The following is a 16,705-nucleotide window of genomic DNA, read 5'->3' on the forward strand; positions in this document are numbered from 1 at the left end:
CTGTTGTTAGGTGGAGTGTTCTAAAGATGTCTCTGTGTGGATGTGGGTGAGTTCAATTGTGCCCAGCTCTTTGTGACCCCATGGACTGTAGTCCACCAGGCTCCTCTGTCCATGGAATTTTCCAGGCAAGAATACTAGAGCAGGTTGCCATTTCTTTCTCCAAGGGATCCTCCCGACCCAGGGATCAAACCTGCATCTCTTACACCTCCTGCATCGGCAGACTGGTTCCTCACCACTAGCACCACCTACGTCTAGTTGTTCTATAGAGTTTTCAAGTCTTCTGTTTCCTTGTTGATCTATATGTTCTATCCCTAATCAAATTTCTTACGCCAAATGGCAATAACAATGGAAGAATCACAACTGCTCACTACCTAACACATTCATTGTTGGCTACAGGTCTCTAGCCTGAGAAGGCTCTGGAGTTAAGCAAGTCCTCAACTTAGTCCTAAGTAAATTGAAAAATCACTATAAGCAGGCTTTCTATAGCTGCAGTGGCTGACAAACAAGTGGAAGTCTGTGATGCCAGACTCTTTTGCTTCCAATGTCCCCCCAAGGTGAACCCCAATATGATATATGACTGAAGCTGGTTTCATAGGCAACAGAAATCCACACTACTGGTCAAGTCTATGGCAAAAGGGAAGGGAAAAATAATACAGCTCCCCAAGATACTCAAGCTGTTCTCTGGTCTCTCAGGAATTACCTGAGCTGCTGAGCAGCACTTTCCACCAGCCAAGTCCACAATCCACAAGGCTGCCACCCAGGGACCTGGATAAGGGTGAGGGGCTGATGTACTGGGCTTACTGTCTTGTTTTTAACGTTCTTACAGATCTCAGATCCCACAAGAGCCATCTTCTCCTGCCATTTCCACTCAGATAACTTGAGGATCTGAGCCCAGGTCACAAAGAAATGAAATGTCTCAAGTAGCTCTATCCAGGGATAACACTAATCCAATACCTCCCTTACATTTTGCCCACGGACACCCCACTATTCATCCTTTCCACGTCCAGCTCAGCACCATCTCTTCCACAAAATCTTGCAACCCTTTCTCCACCAGACTCAGTTTTTCATGCACACAGCCTACTGGTGATACCTATGTCACGGTGACTTCATTTATCTTGGATATTTAACTGTGAAATGAAGAAAGCGTGGTGCAAAAAAAAAAAAAAACAAAAACAATGTGGGTTTTGAAACCAGGTAAAACTGGATTCAAACTCTGCATGACAGAGATAGATAGCTAAGGATAAGATGATCATGTAAAGCACTCTGTTAATACAAGTGTCTTTTGTCTAGCCTCACCACTTTGTCCTCAAATCATTTGTGATCCTTGCTTGCCTCTGGCATGTCCAGCAGAAGCATCATTATCATAATAATATTAGTAAACAACATTTACTTATTATGTTCCAGCACTGATCAAAGCATATTATATCACATATATTAACTCATGTGATAGTTTAGAAATCTACTTAATAGATATTATTAAGATTATTAATATCTATTAAGTAGATATTATTATTATGCTTCTTTTATAGATAAAGAAACTAGGAAAAGAAAAGTTAAATAATTTACCCTAGGTCACATGTATAGTTAAGTAGTAGTATCAGGATTTGAACCCTATATATCTGATCCCAAAGCTTTTCTCATGACCATCATACTATATATACCTCCTCTCTAGGTATGGTCATTGTCAATGAAAACATATTAATAGCAAAATATATATATATATATATTCTTTAAAAAGGCAACTGTTTTATATATATATCTATATAATTATATAGATATATAATTATATAGATATATAATATATATATAAAACAGCAAAATCTGACTGAGGCATAATTAGTTGTCCCTAGAATTTTACTTTCCATTAAAAAGAAAATAAGCTTTTCCAAACAGTCATAAGAAAACATCCAACATTTTCTATCACTAACTCAACACAATACTATTTAAGTACAAAACTTAGATAGTTTTTCTTCTGAAGTAAAAACAGTTCTATTTAATCAAGTCTTCATAATCTGACAATGGAAGCCAAGTTAGGCATGCAGGAGACTATTAAGAATTACGTGATCTTTTCAATTGAAAAATCTCCAATTATTTTTCAGATAACCTGAAATCCAACAACAAACAACTGCAGGGCCTAGCCTGCTTACCATTTAAATTAAAATCCCCCAAATAATTTCAGGTTATATATCTCCTAAAGCAACTAACTTTTCTTTGTACAAATATTAAAGGTCTAAGCCATGGTTACTCATTTTACCATACTTCAACTAATTTGATCTGAACTTTATGAGTAGTTGATTTTCTATTAATCAATGTAGAAGTTTTCAAAAGGTCATATCCCCAGAGAAGACTTACACCACAGAGCAAGCATAACATCCTTTCTTGCTACTCTCACGGATTAAGAATGCACCGTCAGGTTTCCCATAAAGCAAGTCCTCTGCTTGTACTCGGTTGATATCCTCAACAAACCAGGTTTTCTCATCATAATGGGGCAGGTTTTCATCTTCCTCATTGATAAAATAGGTCCTAAAAATTAAATGTTAAAATATTATTCTAACAATCAGTTTACTTCTATCTAAAAGCAAATTCATGAATAAAACTCTTCTAAATCTTAACTACAAAATAACAAAGTAGAATTGCAAGTAGTTGGATTTTTTTAAAAGAATTTCCAAAAATAAGATAAAAAAATTTTCATTATTTGCTACCATGCAGAAAGCACAAAATTCATGTGTCTCACCCAAGACTCTGACTCCTGACTGTCTAAATAAGCGATGCTTAAGTATCCAGGTTTCATATGGCTTGGCAGGTCTGTGAACTCAAGTGCCTATAGCATACTCATGAAGCAAATCAATTTAAAGAGGTGCAAAGGCCTTGATTCAAATGTCCTCAAATAACAGAGAGGACATTTGCTTAAGTAACTCAGGAGGCATTAAGAAGGCCTATGTCTTACACTGGGAACAAAGCCCTCTGACGGAAAGGTACAGTGAGAACTTACTCATCAGCATCCTCATTCTTGATTCCCAGCCAGGCATTTAGGCGCTTCTGTCTCACTCCTTTGTGATTGAGCCACCTACCAGAAGAAAGACACCAGTGTCAGCATCGGTGCAAAGTAGACACATCCAAGCCAACCAAACATCCAGGCCCAGGAGCTTGCTTTCTCCAGTGCCACTAAGAATGGCCAGAGATTTCCCTAAATTTAATAGTTTCTCTATTACTTTTCCTTCAACTTTTAGCAAAAAGGCAGAAACAGAAAGCTACTTGAAATTAGGCACGTCCTTCATTTTTCACTTTCCTTTTCTGGAAGGTTATATCACCACAAGCACACATATCCTTGCACTCAAACACCACGGGACAGTTGTTCTTGAAATTGTTAGTTAGGTGAGCGTGTGTCACCTTTGCAATCTCCACTGAGCCACAGGATGCAATTCCTCCATGACCTACTGTTAATACATTGAGTTTAAAATTCTAAAACAGAATTTCAAGGCCTATTTTTACACGCAAAGCAAGCCCCAAGAAATTCAGGGTAGCAATCTGAGTAATTAATGCAAATTTACTTCATCACCAGGAAAATCACAGTATTTTAAAATATACCAACATTTTAGATGTAAAATGATATAAACCATTTCATTTAGCTTCACTGAGATGGACGATGGCCTAAAACTTGAGTATAAAAACTTTCATTCATCATCATCCCCCAACCAAGCCCCTGTTCATTCAAATCTCATCATAAAATCTCCTCGGGGAGGACTACCCAACTGTCCCAACTAAGGCAGTCCACCAGTCACTCTCTACACTTTTCCTTATTTTCCTTACCATGTATATAAAACAATACATTCTAGAGACAAAACCTGAACAAAGCATCATCCAACTAGCATTCTATTACTAATTATGTGGTCCTTTTTTGTTTGTTTATTCTAAAAAAGATATAAAGTTGAAGTTATAACATAAATTCAGTGCACATAAGATGAACTTTTTATCTTCAGTTTTATTTTGAACTTAAAATCTCTAATCAAACTATAATTGTGTTTATTATGTACTATGTCCAGTGGAAACAGTGTCAGACTTTATTTTGGGGCTCCAAAGTCACTGCAGATGGTGACTGCAGCCATGAAATTAAAAGATGCTTATTCCTTAGAAGGAAAGTTATGACCAACCTAGATAGCATATTCAAAAGCAGAGACATTACTTTGCCAACTAAGGTCTGTCTAGTCAAGGCTATAGTTTTTCCAGTAGTCAGGTATGGATGTGAGAGTTGGACTGTGAAGAAAGCTGAGTGCCAAAGAACTGATGCTTTTGAACTGTGGTGTTGGAGAAGACTCTTGAGAGTCCCTTGGACTGCAAGGAGATCCAACCAGTCCATTCTAAAGGAGATCAGCCCTGGGTGTTCTTTGGAAGGAATGATGCTAAAGCTGAAACTCCAGTACTTTGGCCACCTCATGTGAAGAGTTGACTCACTGGAAAAGACTCTGATGCTGGGAGGGATTGGGGGCAGGAGGAGAAGGGGATGACAAAGTATGAGATGGCTGGATGGCATCACCGACTCGATGGACATGAGTCTGAGCGAACTCCGGGAGTTGGTGATAGACAGGGAAGCCTGGAGTGCTGCGATTCATGGGGTCACAAAGAGTCGGCCACGACTGAGCGACTGAACTGAACTGAAGTGATGACATTTCACTTAGTTTGTATCAGTTAGGGTCTTAGCTAGAAGGATAAGGGACAGTCAAACTGGCAGCTGAGGAGAGTTCACTATTTACAAAGGCCAGGAGATGTTTTAGAGAAACTCCCTGGGGCCAGCAACAGTGTGAGGCCAAGGTATCCTAGAATTGAAGAATCGGCTGTAGACAGCAGTGACTTGAAGCCAGAGAGTACCATTTGGGGACTGCCACCTTTGGTAGAAAATGAGGACACAGCCATCTCATAGGGATCACAAGGGGAAGAAGTTAGAATATAAAATATTCTTACTTTCCTTTCCTTCTGCCCTCTCATCTCCTGCCTGTGCCTTCAAATGGCCAAAGCTAATGAGAAGCCAGAGGGCAAAGAGATCCATTTTCTTATGCACAGAGCAGGGTAAGAAAAAAAGAATAGAAATTGTGAAGGCAAATGGAAAATTCCAGCACACCCAATGAAATGGATTAACTTTAAGCGGACTTTTTTCCCAGAACCTATGATCCTCTGATAAAGAGATGGCTTCCTGTACTCAAGGACTGTTTGCACAGCATAAGAGGATGGCTTATTTAGGATACATTTTAAGGTAAGATTAAACTAACTTTTCTAGTCACAATCTGTATCTTAACTGAACAATTATTGGCATGGTAATATCCTTCAGAATTCTTTCACACTGCTGCCCCATCTCGCCACTCTAATTTTATATTTGGGAAGTTGAATGTGTAAGATGATATTTATTCAAATTAAGTTTTATGATACTCAATCTGGATCATAGTTTCAATCTCCTGAAATCTTTCTAGTCTCTAATATCTTATCATCTATCTGATCAGCTGTTTCTCCCAGCTTTTAAAAATATGATCAGCTGCTAATGACCATCTAATTTTTGATAACAATGTTACTTAGGGCATTGCTGTGGATGGACTGATGCACACTGAACAGAGCCTATTCTAGGATGGCAGTAAGCCACAGTTTATCAGTCAAGTTAGACTAAGTTGTATTATGGCAAGTTATTCTTTATTTTGAATTTATGAATTTAGGTTTATGAAAACCAGGAAAAGGAAGCAATAATCATGAAAACTAACTCCTAATGGAAAAGTATTGCAAATGAACCCCTTCCTTTTATAAAAAAGGAATTTTAAAGGATTTTAGGAAATTCCCTGGTGGTTCAGTGGTTAGGACTTGGCACTTTCACTGTCGTGGGCCTGGCTTCAATCCTTGATTGGGGAACCAAGATCCTGCAAGCCACGGATGGCAAGCAAAAACTAAAATTAAAATAAATAAAGGCTTTTATATTTAAGAAATATTTTATTCTAAAGAATAGCAAGGAGAGATAAGAAAGGCTTCCTCAGCAATCAATGCAAAGAAATAGAGAAAAATAACAGAATGGGAAAGACTAGAGATCTCTTCAAGAAACTTAGAGATACCAAGGGAACATTTCATGCAAAGATGGGCTCAATAAAGGACAGAAATAGTATGGACCTGACAGAAGTAGAAGATATTAAGAAGGGGTGGCAAGAATACAAAGAAGAACTGTACAAAATGATCTTCACGACCCAGATAATCACGATGGTGTGATCACTCACCTGGAGCCAGATCCTGGAATGTGAAGTCAAGTGGGCCTTAGGAACCATCACTAAGAACAAAGCTAGTGGAGGGGATGGAATTCCAGTTGAGCTATTTCAAATCCTAAAAGATGATGCTGTGAAAGTGCTGCACTCAATATGTTAGCAAATTTGGAAAACTCAGCAGTGGCCACAGGACTGGAAAAGGTCAGTTTTCATTCCAATCCCAAAGAAGGGCAATGACAAAGAATGCTCAAACTACCGCACAATTGCACTCACACACGCTAGTAAAGTAATGCTCAAAATTCTCCAAGCCAGGCTTCAGCAACACATGAACCGTGAACTTCCAGATGTTCAAGTTGGATTTAGAAAAGGCAGAGGAACCAGAGATTGAACTGCCAACATCCACTGGATCATTGAAAAAGCCAGCGAGTTCCAGAAAAACATCTATTTCTGCTTTATTGACTATGCCAAAGCCTTTGACTGTGTGGATCACAATAAACTGTGGAAAATTGTGAAAGAGATAGGAATACCAGACCACCCGACCTGCCTTTTGAGAAATCTGTATGCAGGTCAGGAAGCAACAGTTAGAACTGGACATGGAACAACAGACTGGTTCCAAATAGGAAAAGGAGTACGTCAAGGCTGTATATTGTCACCCTGCTTATTTAACTTACATGCAGAGTACATCATGAGAAACGTTGGGCTGGATGAAGCACAAGGTGGAATCAAGATTTCTGGGAGAAATATCAATAACCTCAGATATGCAGATGACACCACCCTTATGGCAGAAAGTGAAGAACTAAAGAGCCTCTTGATGAAAGTGAAAGAGGAGAGTGAAAAAGTTGGCTTAAAACTCAACATTCAGAAAACTAAAATCATGGCATCCAGTCCCATCACTTCATGGCAAATAGATGGGGAAACAGTGGAAACAGTGGCTGACTTTATTTTTGGGGGTTCCAAAACCACTGCAGATGGTGACTGCAGCCATGAAATTAAAAGACACTTACTCCTTGGAGGGAAAGTTATGACCAACCTAGAGTTATGACCAATCATACTAAAAAGCAGAGACATTACTTTGCCAACAAAGGTCCATCTAGTCGAGGCTATGGTTTTTCCTGTGGTCATGTATGGATGTGAGAGTTGGACCATAAAGAAAGCTGAGCATCAAAGAATTGATGCTTTTGAGCTGTGGTGTTGGAGAAGACTCTTGAGAGTCCCTTGGACTGCAAGGAGGTCCAACCAGTCCATCCTAAAGGAGATCAGTCCTGGGTGTTCACTGGAAGGACTGATGTTGAAGCTGAAACTCCAGTACTTTGGCCACCTCATGAGAAGAGCTAATCCATTTGAAAAGACCCTGATGCTGGGAAAGATTGAGGGCAGGAGGAGAAGGGGACGACAGAGGATGAGATGGTTGGATGGCATCACTGACTCAATGTACATGAGTTTGTACAGGCTCCGGGAGTTGGTGATGGACAGGGAGGCCTGGTGTGCTGCAGTTAATGGTGTCGCAAAGAGTTGGACACGACTGAGTGACTTAACTGAACTGACTTGTTTTATATTTAAGAAATGAAATCCTGATTTAGGCATTCAAGAATATTCTAGAAACAGTACATTGGAATCTCAGCAGAAGAAAAATCTCAAAAAATCCTTATGGGCTATATATATAGCAAGAAATCAGAGAAATGGCCACATGCAAAGAGGACTTGATGAACTAATGACAATCTCTTCTTAGGTGAGGCAGAATTCCAACCTATTCCAACTTCAAAACAGGACCAAAGAGAGGTCATATTCAGTATCAGGTAGCAGTACAATCAGTCTCTTCCAGGACTGACTATACAATTTCAGTGTTAGAGCAGATCAAGCCCATCAATCCTAGTGTTGTCTTTGGTACAAACATCAAAGCATGGAGTATGGACACTGGACTGTTCTCCCTGAAGCAATGGTTCCAAAAGAGGTAATGGTTTCTGTGTCTCCCTAAACATTCTAGCAGGATATAAATAGGTCATGGCTTATCACCCATGATGGTACCTAAATTCTATTTTAGATTTAGCTTACAGAACTTGTTAAAGGAATTTTCAAGGTCTAGTTTGCCATACTTAGTCATGCATCTAGAAATGGTAGGTTTCTCAGTATCCCATCACTTTCCAGGGCAAAGAAATGCTTCCATTCATTCCTTTGGTCCATGGCACAGCCTTCTGGGGCTTTTCTTTAGCTTCATCATGTGACCAGAACCATATAAATATTCCAAGAGCAGACACACCCTACTTGTACACAAAGCCACCTCCTGGCCTTGCTTCCCAAGCTCTTCTGATGCTATGTGTGCTTGCTTGACTCTCAGTGGCCACAGTAGCAAACTGAAAGATCTCTAAAGGAGTGTTATTAAAAACTACTCAGTAATTGTTTGCTTCCAAAACAATCACCTTAAATTTTCCTCTCCTAAAACTCAACAGCCAATGTTCCAACCTTTAAACTTGTATTTTATCCCCTCCCTCCTTCTCACACAAAGAAACCCTGAAGTCTATAGAAAACCCAGTCAGAGGTCTTTACTCTGCCTCCTCCTGCCAAGGAGTGTGAACCATGTTACATGCGCGAAAGTCACCCATAAACATATTACAAAACAGTCTGTTCATTACCTAGAACTAAACCTAATACAATTTTCTTTCTCACTGATGATCTCCTTCTATGAAGCAGTCATCTGGCCTAAAAATCTAATCCATATATCTTGTTCTAATAATACATCTTTCCATCTATATTTAGATAATATCCCTATATCTAGCTAAATCATATAATATTCCATCACTCCTCAGGTGTGCCATTTTTCATAAGTGTTTTCAAACATTTCTATTACTTAAATATAGAATTTTTTCCTTACAAATAAAAACTCTTCAGTGGACCATTCTGTATACTTACTTGTAGGTTCCCACTTTTAGCTTCCTTGCCTGTCAGGGGTAATTTCCATTTCTACAGTTTTTCTAGGTAACCAAAGATTCTGGGTTTTGTGTTTTAGGCAAACTTTAATTAATCTGCACTTTTTACGCTCCATCACTGTTCATTTGTATGGATTACAGCCCTACCTCCTGATCCCCACACGCTTGACTTTAGTGAACTGTAACACCCTACTACTAACAGGACCACTCTCCTAAATTCTTACAGTCCCACTGGCCAGGTCTCAATTACAAATCTCTTCTTCTACCTCTAATGTCTCTCATGCAGCAGGATCAGGTGTTGCCGGGGTGTCCTCCCCACAGGCCCAGAATACTCACACAAGGTGCTGATCTCTGATCTTGCGCAGCTGGATCAGGTCAGGTTTGATACTATTCATTTTTTTGTCTATTTCTCGGTTATCCAAAGCTTGTTTCTTCAAATCCTGTTCGAGACGCATTTTGCTATCATGAATCTCACCCAGACGTGATTTCAACTTGTCATAATTCATCATAATTCTGTGAAAATATTTGACATATTAAGGCTAAAACAGAAACCAAGCAGAAGCATTCTACAGTGTGCACACGGTCCTAACACCCTCAATGTGGTGGACATCTGCTGTTTTTGCCTGGCACATATTTATTCTCACCCCTCTGGGAAGAGCACCATCATGTTCCCTGTAGGGAAGGACTCCTGTTCCCATCTCAGATTCATTGGTGAAGATCCACACAACCCCTCCTGGCCAAGAAGACTGTTCTGTTCCATCCTACCCCTGCCTCAGGCCACAGTGACTTGTTCAGAAAGCAGAGTAATACCCAAACTGACCCAATGACAGTCAAATCTAGGGCTCTTGCTAGAAATATTGTAGACAGATTTTCTCTTTCCACTGAGATTGTTAAGTTGTTAACATGTGATTCTAGGCCTCCCAACAGTTTATACTACTGCCTTGAAGGGAAAGCCTGCCTGAGGATGAAGCCAACACAGAAGAAAACTGAGCCAACAGACAGAGAACAAGGAGAATCCTGACGATGTTGTTTGGGCCCTGGACCCAGCCATGAATGAACAAGTAAAGCTGGGTTACTGTGTGAACTAAATGGGCTCATAACATGTGAAAGGACCAAACAGTGTCTGGGACATCTTGGTAAGCACTCAGTAGATGATGACCCTAAGCTTTTCCACCACACAAAGTTTTGCCGTGCTCTGAACCCTAAGGCAACAACTGCCCGTTACTCACTTGTCACTCAATAATAAACAGTTTCATATTACCATTAAAACTTCATCATGATACTTTTTAACTCCCTATGCAACTAAACTACAAGTTCTTTCCCATTTCTTCACTATTAATAATGGTCACTTATTGGTACTGTAATGTCAAGATACTCACACACACTCACACATATACACAGCTTTCTCTACCATAAAGTGTATGTGTGTATTACTTAGTCCTCAGAGCATTTCAACAAGATTTTATCCACAGTTTTACAGAGAAAGAAACAAATCCAGAGAGTTAGTAACTCAATGAAGGCAACACAGCCAGGTGGCGCTAATGGTAAAGAACACACCTGTTAATGCAGGAGACAGGGGTTCCATCTCTGGATCAGGAAGATCCCCGGAAGAAGGGCATGACAACCCACTCCAGTATTCTTGCCTGGAGAATCCCATGGACAGAGGAGCCTAGTGGGCTACAGTCCATTGGGTCGCAGAGTTGGACACAACTGAAGTGACTTAGCATGCATGCACAGAATTTAAGCCCATGGTTTAAGCCATTAAACACAAAAAGAAATGTAAAAAGGCAAAATGGTTGTCTGAGGAGGTCTTACAAATAGCGGTGAAAAGAAGAGAAGCAAAAGGCAAAGAAGAAAAGGAAAAAGATACACCCATTTGAACGCAGAGTTCCAAAGAACAGCAATGAGAGATAAGAAAGCCTTCCTCAGTGACCAATGCAAAGAAATAGAGGAAAACAAAAGAATGGGAAAGACTAGAGATCTCTTCAAAATTAGAGATACCAAGGGAACATTTTATGCAAAGATGGGCTTGATAAAGGACAGAAATGGTATGGACCTAACAGAAGCAGAAAATATTAAGAGAGGTGGCAAGAATACACAGAAGAACTATACAAAAAAGATCTTCATGACCCAGATAATCATAATGGTGTGATCACTGACCTAGACCCAGACATCCTGGAGTGCAAAGCAGAGCAGGCCTTAGAAAGCATCACTATGGACAAAGCTAGTGGAGGTGATGGAATTCCAGTTGAGCTATTTCAAATCCTAAAAGATGATGCTGTGAAAGTGCTGCACTCAATATCTCAGCAAATTTGGAAAACTCAGTAGTGGCCACAGAACTAGAAATGGTCAGTTTTCGTTCCAGTCCCAAAGAAAGGCAATGCCAAAGAATGCTCAAACTAGCACACAAATGCACTCATCTCACATGCTAGTAAAGTAATGCTCAAAATTCTCCAAGCCAAGCTTCAGCAATATGTGAACCATGAACTTCCAGATGTTCAAGAAAAGACAGAGGAACCAGAGATCAAATTGCCAACATCCACTGGATCATTGAAAAAGTAGGAGTTCCAGAAAAACATCTATTTCTGCTTTATTGACTATGCCAAAGCCTTTGACTGTGTGGATCACAACAAACTGTGGAAAATTCTTCAAGAGATGGGAATATCAGACCACCTGACCTGCCTCTTGAGAAATCTGTATGCAGGTCAAGAAGCAACAAGTAGAACTGGACATGGAACAACAGACTGGTTCCAAATAGGAAAAGGAGTATGTCAAGGCTGTATATTGTCACCCTGCTTATTTAACTTACATGCAGAGTACATCATGAGAAACGCTGGGCTGGATGAAGCACAAGTTGGGATCAAGATTGCTGGAGAAATATCAATAACCTCAGATATGCAGATGACACCACACTTATAGCAGAAAGCAAAGAACTAAAGAGCCTCTTGATGAAAGTGAAAGAGGAGAGTGAAAAAGTTGGCTTAAAATTCAACATTCAGAAAATGAAGATCATGGCATCCAGTCCCATCACTTCATGGCAAATAGATGGGGAAACAGTGGAAACAGTGGCTGACTTTATTTTTGGGGGCTCGAAAATCACTGCAGATGGTGACTGCAGCCACAAAATTAAAAGACCCTTGCTCCTTGGAAGAAAAGTTATGACCAACCTAGACAGCATATTAAAAAGCAAAGACATTACTTTGCCAACAAAGGTCCATCTAGTCAAAGCTATGGTTTTTCTAGTAGTCATGTATGCATGTTGAGAGCTGGACTATAAAGAATGCTGAGCGTAGAAGAACTGATGCTTTTGAACTGTGGTGTTGGAGAAGACTCTTGAGAGTCCCTTGGACTGCAAGGAGATTCAACCAATCCATCTTAAAGGAAATCAGTCCTGATTGTTCATTGGAAGGATGGATGCTGAAGCTGAAACTCCAATACTTTGGCCACCTGATGCAAAGAACCGACTCATTTGAAAAGACCCTAACACTTGGAAAGATTGAGGGCAGGAGGAGAAGGGGACGACAGAGGATGAGATACTTGGATGGCATCACCGACTCTATGCACATGGGTTTGAGTAAACTCTGGGAGTTGGTGATGGACAGGTAGGCCTAGCATGCTACAGTCCATGGGGTTGCAAAGAGTTGGACAGGACTGAGTGGCTAAACTGAACTGAACTTAAGCTATTAAGCTATACTGCCTCACAGCACTTAATACTATTCTTAGGCACAAAAGTTCACTAACACTTTGGTGCTAATATGAGCAATAATTTTGCTTTCCCTTCATGATTCAGGTTTATTATCTACTTTTGCACCTCTCAACCTGCTGTTACTTGGCTCATTTTTTAACGCTCCACTAAATTTGCTTTGATAAACGTTCCCAGTATTCTTTTAGTTGCCAGATTCAATACTTCTCATGTTTCTCATTCTCTGTGTCATCTCATCCTTATCATCTAGTATAATCTACACACTTTTACCCCTCAAATCCTTTCTGTAGAGTTCCAAATCCAAATAATCAACTGCCTACCACTCAGACAATTCCATTTGGGTTCTCATAAGAACCTCAAAACTCACTGGTTCCCACTCCAAACTCCCCTCATGTACTTCCCATTTTGGTGAATTACACCATCCCTTAGTCACTAATACCAGAAATCTAGGAATAATCTTTGGCGTCTCCCACACCTGCCATATCTGGTCAGGCATACAGTCCTCAGCATTTCTATTAACTCTATTCACCACTATGTACTCTCAGACACTGTAACACATTCTGAAGCTATCAAGGAAAATAAGCCACCACCCTCACTCAACAAGCTCACAATTCTGTGAGTGTGACTTTCAGTAAATGTTACAGTAAGGATCAGGATCAGATGCTACAGAAATGGGCACAAAAAGCCCCTAAAACAATCTAGGGAATCAGAGAAATTTTTCTAGAAAGTCATGTCTAAGCTGAGTGCTAAAGGGGTCAACAATTTAGGAGGATGGAGAAAGAATGCAGAAGAAAGAAGGTTCAGCTTGGTACCATCAGTGTGAACACCAAGTAACTCCATATGGCAGGACTGTCAAGTCAGAGGAGGTAAAAGCAGACATGACAGAGATGATTAAAGAAGAAAAAAGTCTTGGCTCACTGATGCACTTGGAGATATTAGGTAGATTTACCGTTCAATTTCCTTTTCATTCCCTTCTTTTCGAAATCGCTCAATATATTCTTTGCTATGTTGTTCTTGTGTATGACACTGCTCTTCAAATATTTTAATTGTTTCATTAAAAGCTTCAATTGCAGTCCTCTTCATCTGTATTTCCTATAGGATAAAAAAAGATAAACACACTTCATTATCTTTGTATTTCTTTTTGTAACCTTAGTCTTAAAACAAATCTTAAAATTCTAGTTATGATTCCATATGAGATCACATTAAGGGGGCCAAAACAAGACCCTGCTACCATTATTTATATAAGAAATATATCATTAAAACCCTAAAATGAAAGAAAAATAACTATTACTTGAAATATAGCTGAGAACCACAGAAAGGCCTCTGAGCTGCTAAGAGATTAACCCTGCATACCCTGAAGACAAGATCAAGTTCCTCCTTTTTAACTGCTGCAGTACTGACCCCTAAAAAGTGCTGATGGAGTGAAGAGACAGAACAGAGTTTGTGCACCAGCATGCAAAACCTTATTTTCCAGAAAAGCCTTATAGAGTCTATTTAGTCTTTCTTCATTTCTAAAGCATGTCATTTTCCAAATAGATTCATTAGTAGATTCATCTTATTAGAAGAAGAAAATGAGGAAGGGGAAGAAAGCTGCTAAAATCAGATGCAAAATAAGGTGAAAAACTAAAAACACCACAAAACAGAAGCCCAGGAGGCTAAGCCCCTCACACTAGGGTAAGTGGTCCTCCATGTTCCAATAAGCTCTGAGGGTATCTGTACACTTTAGCATCTGAATCATGACTCCCCTAAAATTTTCAAAGAGGGCTAAATTTTGTTTACTTTAGAAAGTCAAGAAAATATGTGTAAAGGTCTAGAAAGACTGTGATCCTGAATGTTTATAAGTTTAAAAGTTTCAGTGCTTATGGGACAATTCATCAACTATTCAGCACTGATTAATTCCTTTTTAATAATTCTATGTTTTACTTATTATGTAGTTAATTTTGGCTATGCTGGGTCTTTCGTTGCTGCTTGGGCTCTTCTCTAGTTGTGGCAAGAGTGGGCTACTCTCCGGTTGCAGTGTGCGGGCTTCTCATTATGGCGGCTTCTCTTCTTGCAGACCACAGGCTCTAGGGCACGCAGGCTTCAGAAGCTGTGGCAAATGGGCACAGTAGTTGCAGTTCCTGGGCTCTAGAGCACAGGCTCAATAGTTGGGGTGCATGGGCTTAGTTGCTCTGAGGCATGTGGGATCTTCCCAGACCAGGGATCAAACCCATGTGTCCTGCATTGGCAGGAGGATTCTTTACCACTGAGCCACCAGGAAAACTCTGATTAATTTCACTGATTATTTTCAACAAATTATTAATTGATTAATTTGACTGATTAATTTCAACAAATGATCACTGAGAATCCATTCCACAGAAAGTACCATCTGGTGTTAAAGACAGTCACAAAAGGGGCCTGCCCTCCAGGATTCAGAATACACAGGCAAAATAGATTTCTGTAATAAGGTTTTGTTTCATGTCATGATAGAGGAAATAAAGTGGGGTAAATTAGTTACTTATTGCTTTACAGAGACTTCATGGAGGAGGCGACATCTGAGTTAGGTCTTAAAGAATTGGGGTAGAAGAAAATTCAGCATTGCACACACATGGCATGGCATGACTTATACAAAATAAAAGTGGATATTAGGGATCTGCAATTGCTCGGTAGGGCTGGCACATAAGGGAATTAGCAGATGAGGGACACTAGAACCTTGTGATGCTTCATATAGCTGAGGAGATATATATATATATATCTCAAGTAGTACTGTAAACTTATTGGAATACCTGTATCTAAATATTTAGCTATAAATTCTACAATTCTAAAATATGGTGGAGGATTTTGGCTCCCTTGCAGGTTAAGAAAAGGTGGCAAGAATACACAAAAGAACTATACAAAAAAGATCTTCATGACCCAGATAATCATGATGGTGTGATCACTGACCTAGACCCAGACATCCTGGAGTGCAAAGTAGAGTGGGCCTTAGGAAGCATCACTACGAACAAAGCTAGTGGAGGTGATGGAAATCCTAAAAGATGATGCTGTGAAAGTGCTGCACTTAATATGCCAGCAAAGTAGGAAAACTCAGCAGTGGCCACAGGACTGGAAAAGGTCACTTTTTCACTCCAATCCCAAAGAAAGGCAATGCCAAAGAATGCTCAAACTACCACACATTTGCACTCATCTCACACACTAGGAAAGTAATATTCAAAATTCTCCAAGGCAGGCTTCAACAGTACATGAACCGGGAACTTCCAGATGTTCAAGCTGGATTTAGAAAAGACAGAGGAACCAGAGATCAAATTGCCAACATCTGCTGGATCATCAAAAAAGAGAATTCCAGAAAAACATCTACTTCTGCTTTATTGACTATGCCAAAGCTTTTGACTGTGTGGATCACAACAAACTGGAAAATTCTTCAAGAGATGGGAATATCAGACCACTTGACCTGCCTCCTGAGAAATCTGTATGCAGGTCAAGAAGCAACAGTTAGAACTGGACATGCAACAACAGACTGGTTCCAAACAGGGGAAGAAGTATGTTGAGGCTGTATACTGTCACCCTGCTTATTTAACTTACATGCAGAGTGTATCATGAGAAATGCTGGACCAGATGAAGCACAAGCTAGAATCAAGATTGCTGGGAGAAATATCAATAACCTCAGATATGTAAATGGCATCACCCTTATGGCAGAAAGCAAAGAAGAACTAAAGAGCCTCCTGATGAAAGTGAAAGAGGAGAGTGAAAAAGTTGGCTTAACACTCAACATTCAGAAAACTAAGATCACGGCCTCTGGTCCCATCACTTCATGGCAAATAGATGGGGAAACTGAAAACAGTGACAGACTTTATTTTTGGGGGCTCAAAAAT

The 16,705-nt window shown here is 39.8% G+C and overlaps 1 protein-coding gene across 5 annotated transcripts in view; it reads right to left on the reverse strand.

The window, feature by feature from the left end:
* Positions 1-16,705, reverse strand: part of PIK3R3 (phosphoinositide-3-kinase regulatory subunit 3) — a 104,104-nt gene that overhangs the window by 9,441 nt on the left and 77,958 nt on the right. For all 5 annotated transcript variants that reach the window (XM_004001927.6, XM_042247340.2, XM_042247335.2 and 2 more), the window contains 4 exons: positions 13,807-13,949; positions 9,491-9,667; positions 2,993-3,067; positions 2,353-2,523 (listed from right to left, as the gene is read on the reverse strand). In XM_004001927.6, coding sequence (XP_004001976.1) covers positions 2,353-2,523; positions 2,993-3,067; positions 9,491-9,667; positions 13,807-13,949 — 566 coding nt within the window. The remainder of the gene's footprint in view (positions 1-2,352; positions 2,524-2,992; positions 3,068-9,490; positions 9,668-13,806; positions 13,950-16,705) is intronic.

The sequence above is a fragment of the Ovis aries genome, chromosome 1 (assembly GCF_016772045.2).
Source record: "Ovis aries strain OAR_USU_Benz2616 breed Rambouillet chromosome 1, ARS-UI_Ramb_v3.0, whole genome shotgun sequence".
NCBI classification, from domain to species: Eukaryota; Metazoa; Chordata; class Mammalia; order Artiodactyla; family Bovidae; genus Ovis; species Ovis aries.